Genomic DNA, 17500 nt, shown 5'->3' on the forward strand with positions numbered 1-17500 from the left:
CTCAGGAAGCGCAGTTTTCAAATTGATTGCAGACTTTTGCACACAACAACAGAACAGTTCTAATCCCAGGATTGTTAAGACCAAAAATGTAAGGATAAGGCGGCCTCTTGTGGAAATAAAAGGAACTGCAACGCACATCAACATACATTATCATCAGAGGATTGTTATCATATTCTATTGAATTACTTCGGTATAGCCTATTATTATACCAAATATTATTGTTAGCTATCCATCGCATCCATGATGTCCAGTATGAGTATTAAATGTCCTCGGTCTACAAAAGAAACTCCTGTAACTGAACACTCTCTCTCTCAGGGGCTGAAACCAGTCGTCCCAGAAACCCGAGAGTTACAGATGTCTCACCTGATCTTTCTCCCAGAGCACAGACAGTTTATTGTTCTCTATTGCACTTTTCACCACGTGGATATCGTAGTCATCAATGCGAAAGTTCAGGTCACCAAACCAGAACACGACACTGCGGAGTAAGAGAACAGACATAATGAGCTTGATGTTAGACCTGGTTCTGGAGTCATAGCATCATTTTCCTCAAACAATTTTATTCAAGCTTTTATAAATGTTTATGCAGTTCAACTATGCTTACTGGTAGTTAGCTGCAACGGAAATATTCCATAGTATAAAATGTCAAACGATCATATAGGATCATGTCGCTGTATTTATGTGAGCAGATCTGCAAGAATTCCAAGATTCTTTATTGTTTAACTTGTGCGTTTTTTTTTTTTTTTGTATTTCTTTTCTCAGATGAAAGCTATGTATAGCTCACTTAGTGTACATAAATTTAGTCGCGGATTTTTAAAAGTGCTTTAAAAAAAAACAGAAATAACTTGTAAATAACTGGAAATAACTGGCTCCACCCACTCATGATCCAGCACGCCCACAGCGGCTCCGCCCTCGAACTGCTGCTGCTGCAGGATGCTTTCAAAGTCCTCAATGCGCTGCTCCAGGTTCCGCATGTGAGCCGGCAGATGGCAGTTTAGAAAGCACACGGGGTGACCGTACATCATCATCCTCACACTCACACCACCCTTATTTCCCTGAGAAAGTAAGAGAGAGAGAGAGAGAGAGAGAGAGAGAGAGAGAGAGAGAGAGAGAGAGAGAGAGAGAGAGAGAGAGAGAGATTTATATTCACATTCACCGAGACAGATTCCTAATCAAATCAGAGCAATAATAATGTCTGGAGTGATTTATGTGAATTGATTATTTTCAGAAAGTAACCAGTAAGAGGTGAAAGCCTGTCCCGTGTTTTTGTCTTTTAAAATAAAATATACTTTAACTGAGATGTAGATGTTGATTTTTTATTTTTTTTTTTGCTGAGGACTTGTTTTTTAAACAGCAGTGAATTGAATCTAATTGCAAACGTGTTTAAAAGCGTGTTCGGGAATTATTCATTGCTAAATATATTAAGGTTTCACATTTCATGTAGATTTGTGGCAGATCCAGTTTCTGGTATTTAGTAAGGAAAATTTAAAAAGAAGGAATAAAGTGGCTCAAAACAAGACAGAGAACACAAACAACGTGGTGTAATAGGTACACAAGACTCGGCATAACCAAAGTGAAACATGACAACAAAGACTAAAGGCTTGACAATGAACCGCAAAGAAATCTGAACTTAGTTAGGCTTATTATTCAGTGAAACATAAAACAGGTGTGAGTTTAATCTGTGAGTGTCACTACTGTAGGTCATGTGATGTTCTAGTGCTGATAATTAGTGTAGTTCTTGTCACCATTTTGTGGCCAAAACAATCATTGAAATGATATTTTTCTCAGCAGCATGTCTCAAGCTACAGACCTCTATTTCTCCTTACAATCGTATCCATAACCCTGAAACTAATACTGCAGTCTTGATATCTTAAGCTAAATGAGCTGCTGTATGGTAAGTAATCTGTTTACAAGGCTTGTATTGACAGAGACTGGCTCTGAAGATTTACACAAAGCCAGAGAGAACTCTATGTACTGTATGACCTTTCTGCTGCCTTTGACAATCCCCCTCTAGCTGAAGTTCCCATCAATCCTACCACAAAAACACTGAGAACTTCAGTCCCATCAACATAGAGTCTTAGTGCAGAGACCCATGCTTCCTCAAGGGTCAGTACTTGGTCCATTTTTGTTCTCCCATTATACTAAACTACTGGGCTTCAGAACAAATTGATCTGCTTTTCTATGGAATAAAAACACTGTCAATGATAATCGTACGTAATTCAAAGCATTTGTGTGTAAATTTGAATTTAGTTGTGCGTAATTTAAAACTATTGTACGTAATTATGTTTAGGTGCCCCAAAATCTACGGCCACGACAGTTTACAGACACAATGCTTGTTTTCACAACACCTCTCTTTCACACACGAAAATGGTCTGCGAAACAACTGTCAAAAATACGTCATCACGTCCACAGGCATTACTATCCTATGGAATAAAAACACTGTCAATAATAATCGTACGTAATTCAAAGCATTTGTGTGTAAATTTTCATTTTGCTGAGTTGGATCCCAAAATCTACGGCCACGACAGTTAGATACGAGATTTTGTGTGTTTGTTCAAATACAACTCCAAAATGTACGACTATGACAGTTTACACACAACGCTTGTTTTCACAACACCTGTTTTTCACACACGAAAACGGTCTGCGAAACAACTGTCAAAAATACGTCTTAACGTTCACAGGCATTACTATCCGAGGGAAGATGAATCGATTCCACGAAGTGCGCATGTGCCCCGCCCTCTTCTAAACCACTGGCGCCGAAATGGCGGGTTAGTTTTCACAAATAACAGAGAGAATTTTGCGCTAACACTTTAAAATAATGGTCTGTTGGTAACGAGTGACTATGCAGGAAGTAATAGGTAGTACTGCATTAACACTGAGCTTAATACTACTAACTAATATGGAAGCAAGATGAACTAAACAGTATAAGTAATAGCACATTTAGGACAAAGGTAATTCTTTATTTGGTATTCAATAATTACCAAATAAAAATATCCTGATTAAGAACTACTTGCTAATTATGATAAATTAATAAAGAACCACTTAATTACTAATCACAACAGTTCATCTTCCTTCCATATTAGTTAGTAGTATTAAGCTCAGTGCTAATGCAGTATCTATTACTTTATTCGTCACCAACAGACCATTATTTTAAAGTTTTTTAAAAATATTTATTTATTAACAAAAAGCACCAACATTCAAAAATTTAAATCTTCTTCTAAGAAAGTCAGCGACCGGATATATCTTATAGATTATTTTAAAGTGGGTCTCTTTAATTTTTGGGGAAATGGGCCATTTAATGAATTTAAAATGTGATTTTTCTATGGACAATGTATCCATGTTTAGAAACTGTACACACACTCCTCTGTTGTAACCAAATAACAATACTGTATAGATTTCAAAGCATCACTAATAAATTTATTATTACATTTATTGTGAAATAAAGTGCAATCATTAATAACTAAATTTGGTAGTGTTGGTAAGGGTCTTGTACTTGCATTTAACAATGTGTTTTGAATTAACTGTAATAACATTGCAGGTATTGCTTCACAGATCATATTGTATTTTCTATACGTACTGTTCAAATTATATTTGTCTAGGAAGGCTTTGTAATCCAAAAGGATACCCTTGTCATCTATAATATCATTCACAAAAACAATTCCCTTTTCATACCAATCATACCTGAACAGTGATTTCCTATTGAGTATAATGACCCTTTTGTTCCATAAGGTAGATCCATGAGGAGAAAAGTTATGGGTAAATATCATTTTCCAATATTGAAGAACTTGTTTGTGGATTTTTGACGACATAAAAGGAATTTTGGTCACCTCAAAATCACAATGCAAAAGAAAATCAAGCCCTCCTACTTGTTTAAATAGATTTCTAGCTATGTGAAACTACATAGAATCTGGAAATCTGTAATAGATATGTTTTCAACCAGTTAATCTTAAATGTCCCAAACATTGCTTCAAAATCCAATGCTTTAATACCACCCATATCATAGTCATAGCCGGGCAAGTCGTGGCCTAATGTTTAGAGAGTCTGACTCGTAATCCTAAGGTTGTGGGTTCGAATCTCGGGCTGGCCACGACTGAGGTGCCCTTGAGCAAGGCACCGAACCCCCCAACTGCTCCCTGGGCACCGCCGCATAAATGGCTGCCCTCTGCTCCGGGTGTGTGTTCACGGTGTGTGTGCTCACTGCTGTGTGTGCACTTTGTATGGGTCAAATGCAGAGAAGAAATTCTGAGTATGGGTCACCATACTTAGCCGTATGTCACGTCACTATTTAACCAGCTGTGATTTCTTAATATAATGAATTTTGTTTTTCCACAGAAATTGGAAAACGATCGAATTAGCTTCCTTAACATTAACTGTAGAAACATACAGGGAGTGGCATGGACAGATTATTTTGGAAAACCCTCAGATTTAGACAGAGTGACTCTACTAGTGAGATAGTGACTCTAATAGTGAGATCTCTGGTAGGCCAGTGGCTCAAAGATTTCCTCATATCTATTAACTAGTTAGAAAAGTTAACGTCTTCTCTTCTAATAGCATTTTTAGATAAAACTATTCCTAAATATTTCACTTCGTCTTTAACCTCAATTGAAGAGATGATAGAGTCCGTTGATGAGTGAATGGGAAGTAGCTCACATTTTTTAATATTAAGGGTTAATCCTGAATCTTTAGAGAAAATCGAGACTGAATTTAGGGCAACATCAACCATGAATTTATTCTTTAAAATGATTGCTGTGTCGTCTGCAAATTGACTCATTTTAAATTCCTTGTCAAATATTGAGATTCCATGCAAATCGTGGTTATGATTAATGAGCAATATAAGTGATAGAGTGGCTAGAATAAACAGTTTGGGAGAAATCAGGCATCCCTGCCTAATACCGCGGAGCACTTCAAACCTAGGAGTTATACTAGGATTCAGGGATACAGAACTATATGTCAGTATAAAACATCTTAATTATTTTACAGAAATTACTCCCAAAACCTAAAAAATCTAAGATTTTTAGATGCCTTGTAAAAGTCAAGAAATAAAATAAAAACCAATATTTTAAAGTGTTAGCACAAAATTCTCTCTGTTATTAGTGATAACTAACCCGCCATTTCGGCGCCAGTGGTTTAGAAGAGGGCGGGGCGCATGCGCACTTCGTGGAATCGATTCATCTTCCCACGGATAGTAATGCCTGTGAACGTGATGACGTATTTTTGACAGTTGTTTCACACAAATGCTTTGAATTACGTACGATTATTATTGACAGTGTTTTTATTCCATACTTTTCTGACATCTGTTTCCTTGGAAGAAAGACCCCATCAATTCAACCATGAATAAATGAACTGGAATCCTTACCAGTGAATAACACTCGCCTGCTGGACCTGTTCATCATCATCATCATCATCATCATCATCATCATCATCATCATCATCATCATCATCATCATTACAGTCTAAGAACCACAATGTGCTTGTAGATGAAGTTTTAAATTCTACCATCAAACTGCATCTCGGTAATATCACCAAATCCTTCAGATTCCTTCTTTTTTTGTACAAGCTCTATAAATGCTCTTAAAATATTTAGACATAACTACTGGAACTCTCTTCTTGCTGGTTTCCATTCATCTGCAAAATCTCTCTAAAAAACAACCCAAAGTTGTTTCTTTCAAGTGACTATTCTTTCAAGGAGTCTATTTTTAAAGTTAAAGGTCTCTAACTGCAAAACATACGACAAATTGTGAAACAAATTTATAAAAATGTCAATAATTTTTATATATATCAATGTCAATAAGTTACATATAGATCCCTGAGAACTCCCTGAGACGGCATGAAGAAGAAACTTTGAGATCCTCTTTTTCAGAGACCTTTGAGAGGAAGTTTGAATGACACCAAACGGTGTGATTATAAATCATTTATCTTTTATAACTTTACTCTATATCGTCAAAAAATGCCAACTGTAAGTTATTAACTGTTCGATGAAAGAGACCTGAGTTCAAACTGTTCTTAGCAATTGTATGCTAAAGATTCTATGAAAATGAATATCCACAGCCCTCCTTTTGGTTTCTGTGTGGTTCTGTACATTCTGTCCACTGACCTGAGTACGGCTGACTTCAGGACAACGTACATACTGTAACATGTTTGCTCTCCTTAATAATAACTGACATAGAAAAAATGTAAAAGTTTTATTACATCAGACATTACAATTACATGATTACTAACGTCATGTGCCTCATGAAGGTGTCACGTGAATGACGGCCTTTAGTGTTACCATCAGACTAATAAATCTGAATAAAATAGAAGTCTTTAATTTGTCACAACACAGTGAAATTCTTTCTTTGCATATCATAATTTTTAGAGTTTGGGGTCAGACCACAGAGTCAGCCATGATACATCGCCCCTGGAGCAGTGAGGGTTAATTTTTTTTTTATTAAAGTCTGTTATTGAAAATTTTTTCCAGCCCCGTCGAAATATGTCACTACTTTGCAGTGGCTGTGGAGGTGGATGATTCGTTCTGCTTCAAAAGTGGCACATTTCCCCTTCCCGAAGTACAAAATCCGTATTCAAAAATAAGCATTAACAGGGATTATTATGCATTAGCCTGTTAATAACCAGGAGCTGTGGGTTGTGTTGTGATGTGACGATCTGTGTGATGCAGCACTAATGGAGTGGAACAGGACAGAGGACAGCTGTATTCCCTCAGGGACATCACTCACACACCACTCACAACCATATAACAGTACTTTCGATCAGAATTCAGTTTCAAAGAAGGATTTTTCATCCATCACACACTGGACCTTAGTTCTTCTTGACAGATTATTGAATAATAGGCATCAGTTGATTGAGACCGTGTGGTCAAAGAGTAACACTTGTCATACTGACGCAGACTTTTGAACCTGAGAGAAAATGCTGAAAGTAATACGTCTGTCGTGCTCTTTGTTTGTTTTCACTCTCTGTTTAATACATTAGGTGGTTAACAATACTGCCTGTGTGTATAGACAAGCTGCTGTGACCTACTGCACACGGCTCAAAGGAGACTGCAGCACAACCTTGGAGGCATGACGACATTAATACACGAGCCCTGTGACGTCTATACACACACAGATAAACAACCACGCTCTCTCTCTCTCTCTCTCTCTCTCTCTCTCTCTCTCTCTCTCTCTCTCTCTCTGGCTAGCATTGATCTTCAAAGGTCCACCTAAACACCAGGGTCAAAGCCTCAAACATCAAACATATGAGTTGAGCAGAGCCACTACAGTAATGTGGATTTAACCAGATCTATAAGTTCTATTCTATCGCATAAATGACAAAAATGACCCATAAACGAGTGTCAAATTAAAAGAAAAAGCATTCATAAAGTGTTAGTGAAGTTTCAGGCTTTTTCATGTTGAGCTACAGTACCAGAGCAGCATCAATGCTCTTTAGTGCAAGTCTATGGGACTGTAGTAGTGCAGTCAATACACTAAAATACTGTTTGTGGCTGTACTGTACTGATGGTGCTTTCTAAAACATCGCTCCACAATCTCCCATACATATACTTTGGATTGTGATACGATGAGTGTTATGGCATAAAAAGATGTTCAGTCAGAAGAAATGTCTAATAAATTGCAATGTTGTCTGTAAGATAGACAACAAAGATAAAAAAAAAAGATAAAATTCCCCATGCAGCATAACAGAGCCACCGTTAGCAGATTTATATGATGCAAAAATTTTATATTTCAGATTCAACAATGTTAATTAGAAATAGCTGATCAGCCTGGTATGTGAACAGTCCTGGTAGATATGGACTAATATTGTCTCTAATATATATGATAGATTGAAAGCCTGCTACAAAACCCAAGCAAAACTAAACACATTGGTGCAATTTGCAAAAAATTATGGATCGTTCACCACACAGAATAGACTTTATGTGTGTTAGGTTAGATGATTCAGACTCTTGCATGAACACAACATCATCCTTGTGGTTGGTGAGGATGATGTTTACCCAACATTAGCCATGCCAGGTTTACACTGACAGCGAAAATTCTGTTGATGTACATAGATGATAGAAGATTGCGATATTCTTCCCACAAGACCAAGAATGAATGTAAATAAACTGTTATACAATGATGTACATGTTTCGTGACTCACCCAACAGCCACCGAGACCAGTCCGCGTGCTTTGGGTCTGAATCCCACGCAGGAACGGCAAGTGGCAAAACTTGGAGAAAACCAGCAGCAAAACACTGTGCATCCTCTGAGACGCCACCTACAGGCCAAAACAACAGCAGCACTCAGATCTTACAGATTATCACTTGAGATCTGAGCAGAATTGACCTCCAACATTGATCTAACATACTCAGAAAGTTACGATCGTGCCAGGTTGCATGAAACACTAGCTGGAGTTGGACTGATTACTCACCTTTAGTGCTTATATATATTCTATATATATATTCTATTTAAAACAACAGATTGTGTGTTAGACAAAGTTCTCGAAATTGGGCTGACTTTACAGCTTTACAGAGTCCTGACTTTACAGGTTTTTTTAGAAGCAGCATGTCACTGACCAGCACGTAACCGAAGCGGCCGAGCGTGTCCATACACAGCTCACTCCACTGATCTATGAAGAGTGCATCCTTCAGCCTCTTATTGATCATACAGTTCACTTCCTGCAGCCTGATTTAGGGGAAACAGAGAGATAGGATGCGACAAGGACATCACAGCAATGACAAAGAGCAATTTCTCTCAGTCAACAAACTCTCAACCTGCATGACTTCACTACCCTGGAGAATTTCTTTCCAACCCTTAAGACTAATGCACCTGCTCCCACCAATTTAGAGCTGTTTAGAGTTTAGAACTGAGCCAGGTCGTTGTTGGAAAGTCAATCAAATGTCTCCAGCTGCAGGTTTGGACACGTATCAAGACATGGTAGGGAAAAACAAAGCACCTCACCCAACGATAAACATGTCTGTGCTCCCATCACTGACTCCTGGGCTGAACAACCCGCTGATGTCATCGGGTGGCATCGCTGAACCGACGTTCCATGTGACAATGTGAACCCTACAAAACAAGAAAACAAAGCTATTAAAGGCAGAACCAACTGAAGAATGAGAAAAAGATGCCGAGAGCATGGAGAACATTACCACAAGTAAACTATGCCTTTAATGGAGTCCCACAAAATCTGCGTTTTTTAACAGGAATCGTGTCGTTACTGAAAGAACCACACATTTAATGTGAGAAACACAAGATGACACATCGATGAAAATAAATATGCTAGTAAAGGACTACATGATTATGGTAAATAATGAGAGAATCAAATGAGTAAAGGAAAAAACAGATTACCAATAAAAGATACATGTCAGTGAGAACATAATTCAAAAACATCATTGGAGAACCACATTGTTAATTAGAGAACCATACTGTTTATGGAGACCATGGAGTGCCACACTGTTAATAGATATTAACCAGAGAACAATGTCATTAATAGAGATCCATGACCTTAATCAGGGAGCAATGCCCTTAATGGTGAACCAGACTGTTAACAAGAGAACAATGCCAGAGGAACACATCCTTTAATTACAGAACATTGCCATTAATAAAGAACCTAGGGCTGGGCGATAGAACGATAACGATATGTATCACGATAGACACGTGATCAATATCAATAAAAAAATGTGTTCGATAAAAAAGTTCGATATATTTTATTCTTCGTCGGAAGAAAACAGAGGTTGCGAGGCAAGTTTGGTTACATTAACAAAGGCACTCACTCTCTGGTAACCTAGCAACATAGGGAGTGACACGCTAACAGCCAATCATGTAACAGTATCAAGTTTGGTCGCACCATATCGTTGTCTCGTGCTGGTCTGCTGGATTCGTCTTCAGTAACCGGCGACTGATAAGTAGAAAATGAGCGCAATAAAAAAGTGAAGAGTTCAACTTCAAGTATGATTAGAGTAAGAATAACTTGAAGAGTTATTTTTTTCATATTTCTGCAGGTTTTATATTTCATACAATGTTACTGTACTGTATCAGGTTTGTGTTTTATATTACAGATGTATCTCAGTCTACCTCAGTTTTATTTATGTTTACAAAACTGCACATATTTTAAAACTCTTTATTCACCAGAAGGTGAACAGCTAGTGAACTTCCTCGCACTAAACTTGCACTAACTTCTCAGATTTCTCTATGTTTATATTTAACACTTTGCACTATTTTATTACACTTTATGAAGCATTTCTTACATTTGCTTTCATTTTGAACCTTAAATGTTAAGAGATAATTGTTAAGTATTAATTGTGACTTTAGACTTACGTTTACATTGTAATTATTTGGGTTTTCCTGGTTATTGACATTTCTGTCTTAATAACTGAGGGGATTATGATCAGAGGAAGGTTAAGCTTAAAATAAAAATAAATGGGTCATACAAAATATAGATAATTATCGATATCGACCGATATGAAACACTGATATCGTGATACAGTTTTCAGCCATATCGCCCAGCCCTAAAAGAACCTCACTGTTAATAGAGAACCACTCCATTTATTAAAGAACAATGAAATTAATGGAGAACCTTTGGATATTTCACTTTTTCTATTTTTGCCTCTTACTAGTTCAATTTAATTCTGTACGTAACAAAAGATTAGGTCATTTTTCTCTCAGCAGCACTGAGAGAACATTAAATATGTACCAGGACCAATGTCTAATTGTTGTATTTCCCCATTTATAATTCAACCCTTGTGAAATCCCAGAAAAACATTTATTTTAGTATAATCTCCAGAATTCCCCAAGCACCAATTATGAAGGAAGTTTGTGTTACCTTGCTGTCAACATGTAGTGTCTCTTTTTCCTACTTAATAATAAATGAGTAAATCAATAAAGGAATGAATATTTAATGAAAGAAGCGGGCCGTTGGGGCCATTACAGTCCATCTGTCCTACAGCATGTTGTGTAAATAAATTAGGACAGTGCTCAGAAAACATTGATATGGCTATGGATCAAAATAAAGTCGTAGCACTACACATATTGAAATCAATGGTGGCATCTGTAGACATACTAATGGGCTTTTAGTGGTATGTTTCCTTAAGTCACTAAAACACTACCACATATATGTGTTCCTGTAACATTTGGCTATAACACTTTATTTACACAGCCATCGGATCACACTATAACCTAATACTGAAAACTGTCTATGTAGACTATGTACTAGTCTAAATACTCGTCTGTAAATAACAGCGGTTCCGATAGCATCGAAGCGATGTGATCTCAGTTTGCTTCCAGCTGAACTCTAGCGCAGTTCAACTGCAGTGAGAAAGCAATTCGACTCTAAATTGACCTGACTGCAGGATATGAACAAACATGCCACGTGTTTTGGGTTGCAGCATTTTTTTGGAAAATATGAGCTGAGAAACTGAGCCATGAGGCACAAACTGAGCCAAAGCACAGAGCTGCCTGCAGTGTTACAGAAAAGTCATGTGATCTGGAGATTTAGACTAGCAATAAAAAAAAAACCTGGATTCGATAAATAATATATTTATCTTATATATCATACTTATATCGTACTTATAATCAAATAATCATGTCAATTTTTGCACAGGTGATTTTTACACATGCCTCAGGGTTTTTTGCTTTTTGTTATGTTTGTCCAGCTTGTCCAGGTTATTTTCCTTCCTTATATGCCAGGGGTGTCCACATTATTTACTGTGTTACCACAAAGAGCCAAATCATACTCATGGGCACACATGAACATCACCTTTTTTTTTGCCTGCCATTTTGAGAGCGAACTTGACACAAATTGTTTACTCAAATGATCTTGCTACTACTTTGAAACTTTGAAGTATTTTCATCCTACTCACATGCGCGTCTGATGAAAATACCGTATTGAACTCAATTGAACTTCCTGTTATATACCTTTATAAATACTTGATCAGAGATTAAGATTATCTAATTGCTTTTTCTTTATTGATGTTGTCTTAAAAACATGCGAGTAACGCACTAATAGTGGCCATTTTTGAAACTATCGTCCGGTTTAACTCATTCTGTGTTCTAGATGCTGGTGTCTGGTCATACGACACTGGATTATCTAGTAGCATACTACTGCCTACTACTGAAAATGTGTTGTCATGTTTTGTCAGCATGTGGCTGGCATAGCAGCTGAGGATTGTGTGGCACAAGGTGCTGTGTGATATCTGTGAGCAGGAACTCGGCCAGCGCAAGTTGCCGAGCTCATTCTGTCACTCACAGCCTAGAGACCATGACAAAGACAAAGATCGGGGAAATCAGACAGTTTCTGCTCTAATTGTTTTACCCTTTGTGGAGTAGCAGACTCGAGGGAGACTGTGTCCCAGAACAGCCCTGTCCCAATCCTCAGTGGCTCCAATTAGGCTTAACATTTACAAGTTAATGCTAGTGGTTTTTCTTTAGTAAAATATCTTCTGTCTTAGCCTGACAGTGAAGGAGGTGTGGCCTCTGTAGCTGTCAGTCACTGTCAAGGAGGTGTGGCACATGTGACTCAGTCCAAGTTAAGGAGGCATGGCCTCAATACCAGCCAGTTTCAGTAAAGGAAGTAAGGCTTATGTATTTGACAGTCCAAGTGAAGAAGGTATCCGGTGATAGAGTCACTCTATGTACCTGTCAGATCCACTGAAGGAGACGTGGGTATCTATTTGTTCCAGTGAATGTGGCATATTATTTTATATTGAATCAGCGTTAATTGTTCTGCTCATATTGGATCACTGCCTGCTTTAAATTTTTCTTTCGTACACCAGATGGTCGATTGTGTCCCGTGATGCTCAGGGCATCACCTCAAAAACAAGAAATGAATGATGCACACTATTAATCTTTAGTAGGACCGATGCTTCACCTTCAAGGACAAAAGCTGCTGTATAATTGCTATGCCAACACTTTCACAGGCACAACAGAAAATCTGAGTCAAAGCTGTTCAAATACTGTAATATACATACAGTATGAGTTGTGAAGAGAGGAGTTCTCACCTGAAATCTCCATCATCGTTGGTGGACTTCTTATGTGGAGCTTTTTCTGCAGTGCCAGGACTTATGATGATCGGCTCTGGAGTTTGGCTCTGGAGATTAGGTTGAGGAATAAGGATAGACTGAGCATTTAAGTTTGGTTTAGGGAGAAAACCAGAGGTTACAGAAGGACTAGGGAAAGTTAATGAGTTAGGCTTGGTGCTGGGGCTCAGCTGGGTCTGAATTGGACTTAGCGGTTTATTTGGACTGAGCTGAGCATCTTTGACTGGGTTAAGTTGAGCATTTTGTGAGCTCTGTGGGCTGCGGCGTCCTTGCAGTGACTCTGTAGGGGATTGAGATGTAGAGCTTGTCGCTAAAATAGCAGGAGGGTCCACAGTTCTGGGGGATTTTACCCCCGATCTGGCAGTGGGCCTAGGTCGGCTGATGCTAACAGAGCCGGACACTAAAGAGGTGGACACTGGGCCTCCACATTCCTGCAGGGATGTATCTGATGTCTTGGCAGTGCTGAGTGCTGGAGGGTTTAATGTCTTTGTGGTGGGGCAAACTGAAGCTGGAGGAGGCAGGGTGGGAACTGAAGATGGGCTAAGATTTCCCGTAGATGGCATCAGGAATGCAGCGCTTTGCTCAGGCTGTGCTGGATCCATCAACCTTCAAAAAGTGAACAGAAAAAAATCCTTTGATTAACCATAAAATAAAATAGGAGGTTAAAATCCCAGGGAGACGTGCCATGTAAAAACGTAGCTAGGTGACATAAAAACAGAAAGCTTCAGAAACAATCTAGAAGTTACTTAGTTCAATAGCCATGTTAGCGTGGGGTTACAGTATATCTGATGTCTGACTACACATGAGGACACTGTGGCAATGCAAGCATCGTTGTTTACACACTTACCTGCATATAAGTATGTCACTTTAACTCTGGCCTTGCACAGCACAGTGCCACTTTATACCACACCATACTCCACATAGACACTTTAAGGACAATCCCAAAATCATTTTAATTTGTACTGCCAATACAACGCATTTATGTACATACATATATTTTCATATCTTTTATATAGTTTATACTTTTTATTTATCTACCTCCTTTTGGTTTTATTTTTACCCTTAATTCCATTCCTTTTTATGCTAAAATACCGGACAGACGTAAAAAGCATTTGATTCGAAGTAATCCACTCATCAGTGCCTTAAGGTCCCAAGATTATTATGCTGACTTGTAAATGAAAGCAATTGCATGCTATCTATTCAGGGACACATAGCTACCACTGTAGAGCAACAAGGAGCTTACCATTACATTTCTCTTTAAAACTTACTGTTAGTTTGCCAGTAAACTGTTATGTACACAGGAACACAATAAACACAGCAAATCTGGCATCATATGTGCATTTAAATTACTTATTAAAGACATGACATATTCTTAGTAAGAGAGCAAGAGCTAAACTGGTAAAATATGTTTAGCATGATGTTAGCATGTCAGGTTGTGCTAATTAATGACTTGACAGAAAAATGCAGGTTCCCAATTAAAAAAGTTTCAACATTTTATTTGGCTCTTGGACCAAAAATGTGTCTATCCCTAGTTCAAGCTGAGAATCTAATGAACAAAGGTCAAATATGCATCAGTGTAAGAAAAAGCAGAAAAGGTGAGCTACAGTAAGTGTGAAGGGTGAAATGAGGGCGATATGAGTTAGTATGCTCTTCACACCTCCTCCTCCCTCTATATGATGCTGTCTGCAGGACTGTGTGTGTGTATGTGTAAGAAAGAGAAAGAGAGACAGAGAGAGAGAGAGAAACTACTGTAGGCTTTGGATTTCATGTCCCGTCTCTGTCCTGCAAGGACGTCAGAGCTGACATCAGCAGGCTTTCAAAGTATCGCTCAGTGAGGATCATCTTCCTCTCTGCAGATGACAGACACTCCCTCGTTCCCACCCTCCCTCATCTATCCTGCTCCACTTTCATGTTGCCTGGCAACAACATCCATGGCCCAACAACCTCTGATGGAATTTTGCAATCCCATAATTCCTCATTACAGACTGCACACTTTTTTGTTGCCTAGCATTGACCGAGAGATGCTCGTTAAAAGGTCTGAGTTAAGTGATTTAAACAGTAACCCAAAAACCCTTATAAAAAGCTTCACTATATTTCCTGAATGTAATTTACTCCACAATGGATTTGATCAGAGTCCAGAAAAGTGTCAGAGTGTATCTGAGATAAAGCCTTGCACCGGCTCCATCTGCTCGGCGTTCACCAGATCGGCGAGTTTGCGCAGTGGTGTCAGGGGACAGATCTTCACAAACAGACCGAGTGAGATCACATGCACTGCAGTGTTTGATGAGAAAGAAAATGGTGTGAAGTCAAGTGTGGAAGACATCGCAGTGCTGTTCATTCTCTCCAGTAAAGAGAAATAAAAAGGCAACTAACAACATATTGCTGTATAATGCTATGGCAGCATATAGTTATATGAATAATATGAAATATTATTCATACATGAGATGTGAGACACGGTATTAATTAATAATAATAATAACATGTATTTAAAACCCTCTGACAACATAAATACATAAATTCAGTAATAATAGTAATGTCTCTCAACCTGATCTAAAATTCAAATTCAGTTCACACAATGATGCCAATGTCACACACAGTGTGTTATAAATGTTAAATATTCAGTTTTGCTTAAAATACATGTGGTACTAATGGCAGTAAATTATCTAGCCGACTGTACAAGTGCTATGTACATGCACTCATGTATTAAAGAGCTGGATATGATATTGTCAATCTGCACTGCTGTGTTTTACGTGATGCTTGAGACCAAATCGGTCTTTCACACAAAATAACGCTGCAAATTCTACATTCTGCTTATAACTTTTAATCAAATGTAACTGTCATGATTCAGCTCGGACTTCGTCACGTGTCTGCCCCGCCTTCGTCTGCTCCTTCTTGTCACCACACCTGCTCCTCATTGTGTCATGATTGTCTTGTGTATTTAATTGTGCCGCGTTGCCTTGTGCAGCGTGGAATCTACTGTTGTCCTGTCTTGTCTTCAGTCTGTGTCATGTTTCGTGTTCCCTTTGTTATTAAACCCTGTTTTGTTTTGCTATCCTGTGTCTGGGTCCGCTTCCTGCCCCGCGTCATGACAGTAACAATACCCTGTAAATGTTCACCCTGGTCTCAGGGTCACCCCTGTTTCTCTGCTAAACACAATGGCTCCATCGCCTCTTCCCTGATTATAATAATAATAATAATAATAATAATAATAATAATAATAATAATAATAATAATAATAATAATAAATGAACTTAATAACTCAACATGCTTGATATTTTCATGCTTTTGTGCTTCTGTGAGTCCAACCTAAAACTGTTAATATTGTTTTGCTCCCAAATAATTTGCATTTGGTGGTCAATAAATGTTGGTTAGCACAGAAGAAAATAAAAATGCAGTTTTATGTAATCCTGTCGATAAGAGATTAAGAGTAGTTATTCATGCAAATGTTATAGATATACACCATAATCAGCAGATAGTTGGAAAAAAACAGAGCTGTTGTTACTAATCACATGAATTTCTCTACATTATTTGACAGACGGCTCATACGATCAGAGACTAGCTACAGAAAGTGGAGACTCTTCACAGATGTTTTTAAATTTCCTCTTTTATTCAAATTGCATATTTACTCTTGGTCAAATCCATGACCACTTTAAGTGAGACCAACACTCAAAAAACATGTCCAGAAGTGACTCAAGTCACTAAATCCTCACTTAAGATCACTGACTAAAGCCACTGATCATTTCTGGCACAACACCTGCACATGTAAAATATACAGTACATACAGTACTAAACCAGCAAAATATATAGCCTTATTGGAACCACAAGAAACCGTACAATCTTGTACCTTTATTTCTAAGTGTGAATATTTACAGACATTTATGTTGCTCACTTTACATCGCTCACTTTGTGATGATGTTATGCCCTACCGAGTAACACTGTACAACACAAAATGTCCACCCTAAACATATCTGTGCCTTCTTTACATCCGCAGTAGGTTTACTTTCTCACTTGGCTAGTTGGAAAACTACAGCACTTTCTGATTGCTCTTTCCTGTTAGGTATGATTTTTTTTAATATATATTAAACAACCAACTAATTGTCAACAGACAAGGAAACAACACCTGCTTTATCTGTCAGATTATAACCACCCTACTGTCTTATGCAATTATTCCCACACACAATAAATTCACAGCCCATATTTCATCCACATCACTTGGAGTTGTTTACTGTCTCTCCTGCATGACATGTAATCAGCCGAGACAAGACCGAATCCAAAAGCTCAAGCTGCTGGCTTCATTTGTACCATCAGAATGAGAAACAACATCAACAGCAATTGGCTTCAGTTTAATGACATCTCTGTTTGCATTGCGAGTTGTTGCTATGGCAGCAATGAAGTGAGGAAAGTTTAAGGCCAAAATACACTCTCTGTGAACTTCATAAACACATGGAACACACGTTAACCATCAAAGACTGAATCCTTTTGCTCAGTTATTTCTGGACA

At 38.1% G+C, this 17500-nt stretch overlaps 1 protein-coding gene across 4 annotated transcripts in view; it reads right to left on the reverse strand.

Moving 5' to 3' along the window:
• Positions 1-17500, reverse strand: part of LOC113661305 (inositol polyphosphate 5-phosphatase K) — a 25374-nt gene that overhangs the window by 6031 nt on the left and 1843 nt on the right. For all 4 annotated transcript variants that reach the window (XR_007138903.1, XM_027175362.2, XM_027175364.2 and 1 more), the window contains exons 2-7: positions 12962-13606; positions 8925-9032; positions 8540-8648; positions 8125-8241; positions 877-1052; positions 364-475 (exon numbers count right to left, since the gene is read on the reverse strand). Coding sequence is in view for 3 of the 4 variants with exons in the window: in XM_027175363.2 (XP_027031164.2) it covers positions 364-475; positions 877-1052; positions 8125-8241; positions 8540-8648; positions 8925-9032; positions 12962-13606 (1267 nt within the window). In the remaining variant the exon portion in view is untranslated. The remainder of the gene's footprint in view (positions 1-363; positions 476-876; positions 1053-8124; positions 8242-8539; positions 8649-8924; positions 9033-12961; positions 13607-17500) is intronic.

The sequence above is a fragment of the Tachysurus fulvidraco genome, chromosome 20, assembly GCF_022655615.1.
Source record: "Tachysurus fulvidraco isolate hzauxx_2018 chromosome 20, HZAU_PFXX_2.0, whole genome shotgun sequence".
Classification (NCBI taxonomy): domain Eukaryota; kingdom Metazoa; phylum Chordata; class Actinopteri; order Siluriformes; family Bagridae; genus Tachysurus; species Tachysurus fulvidraco.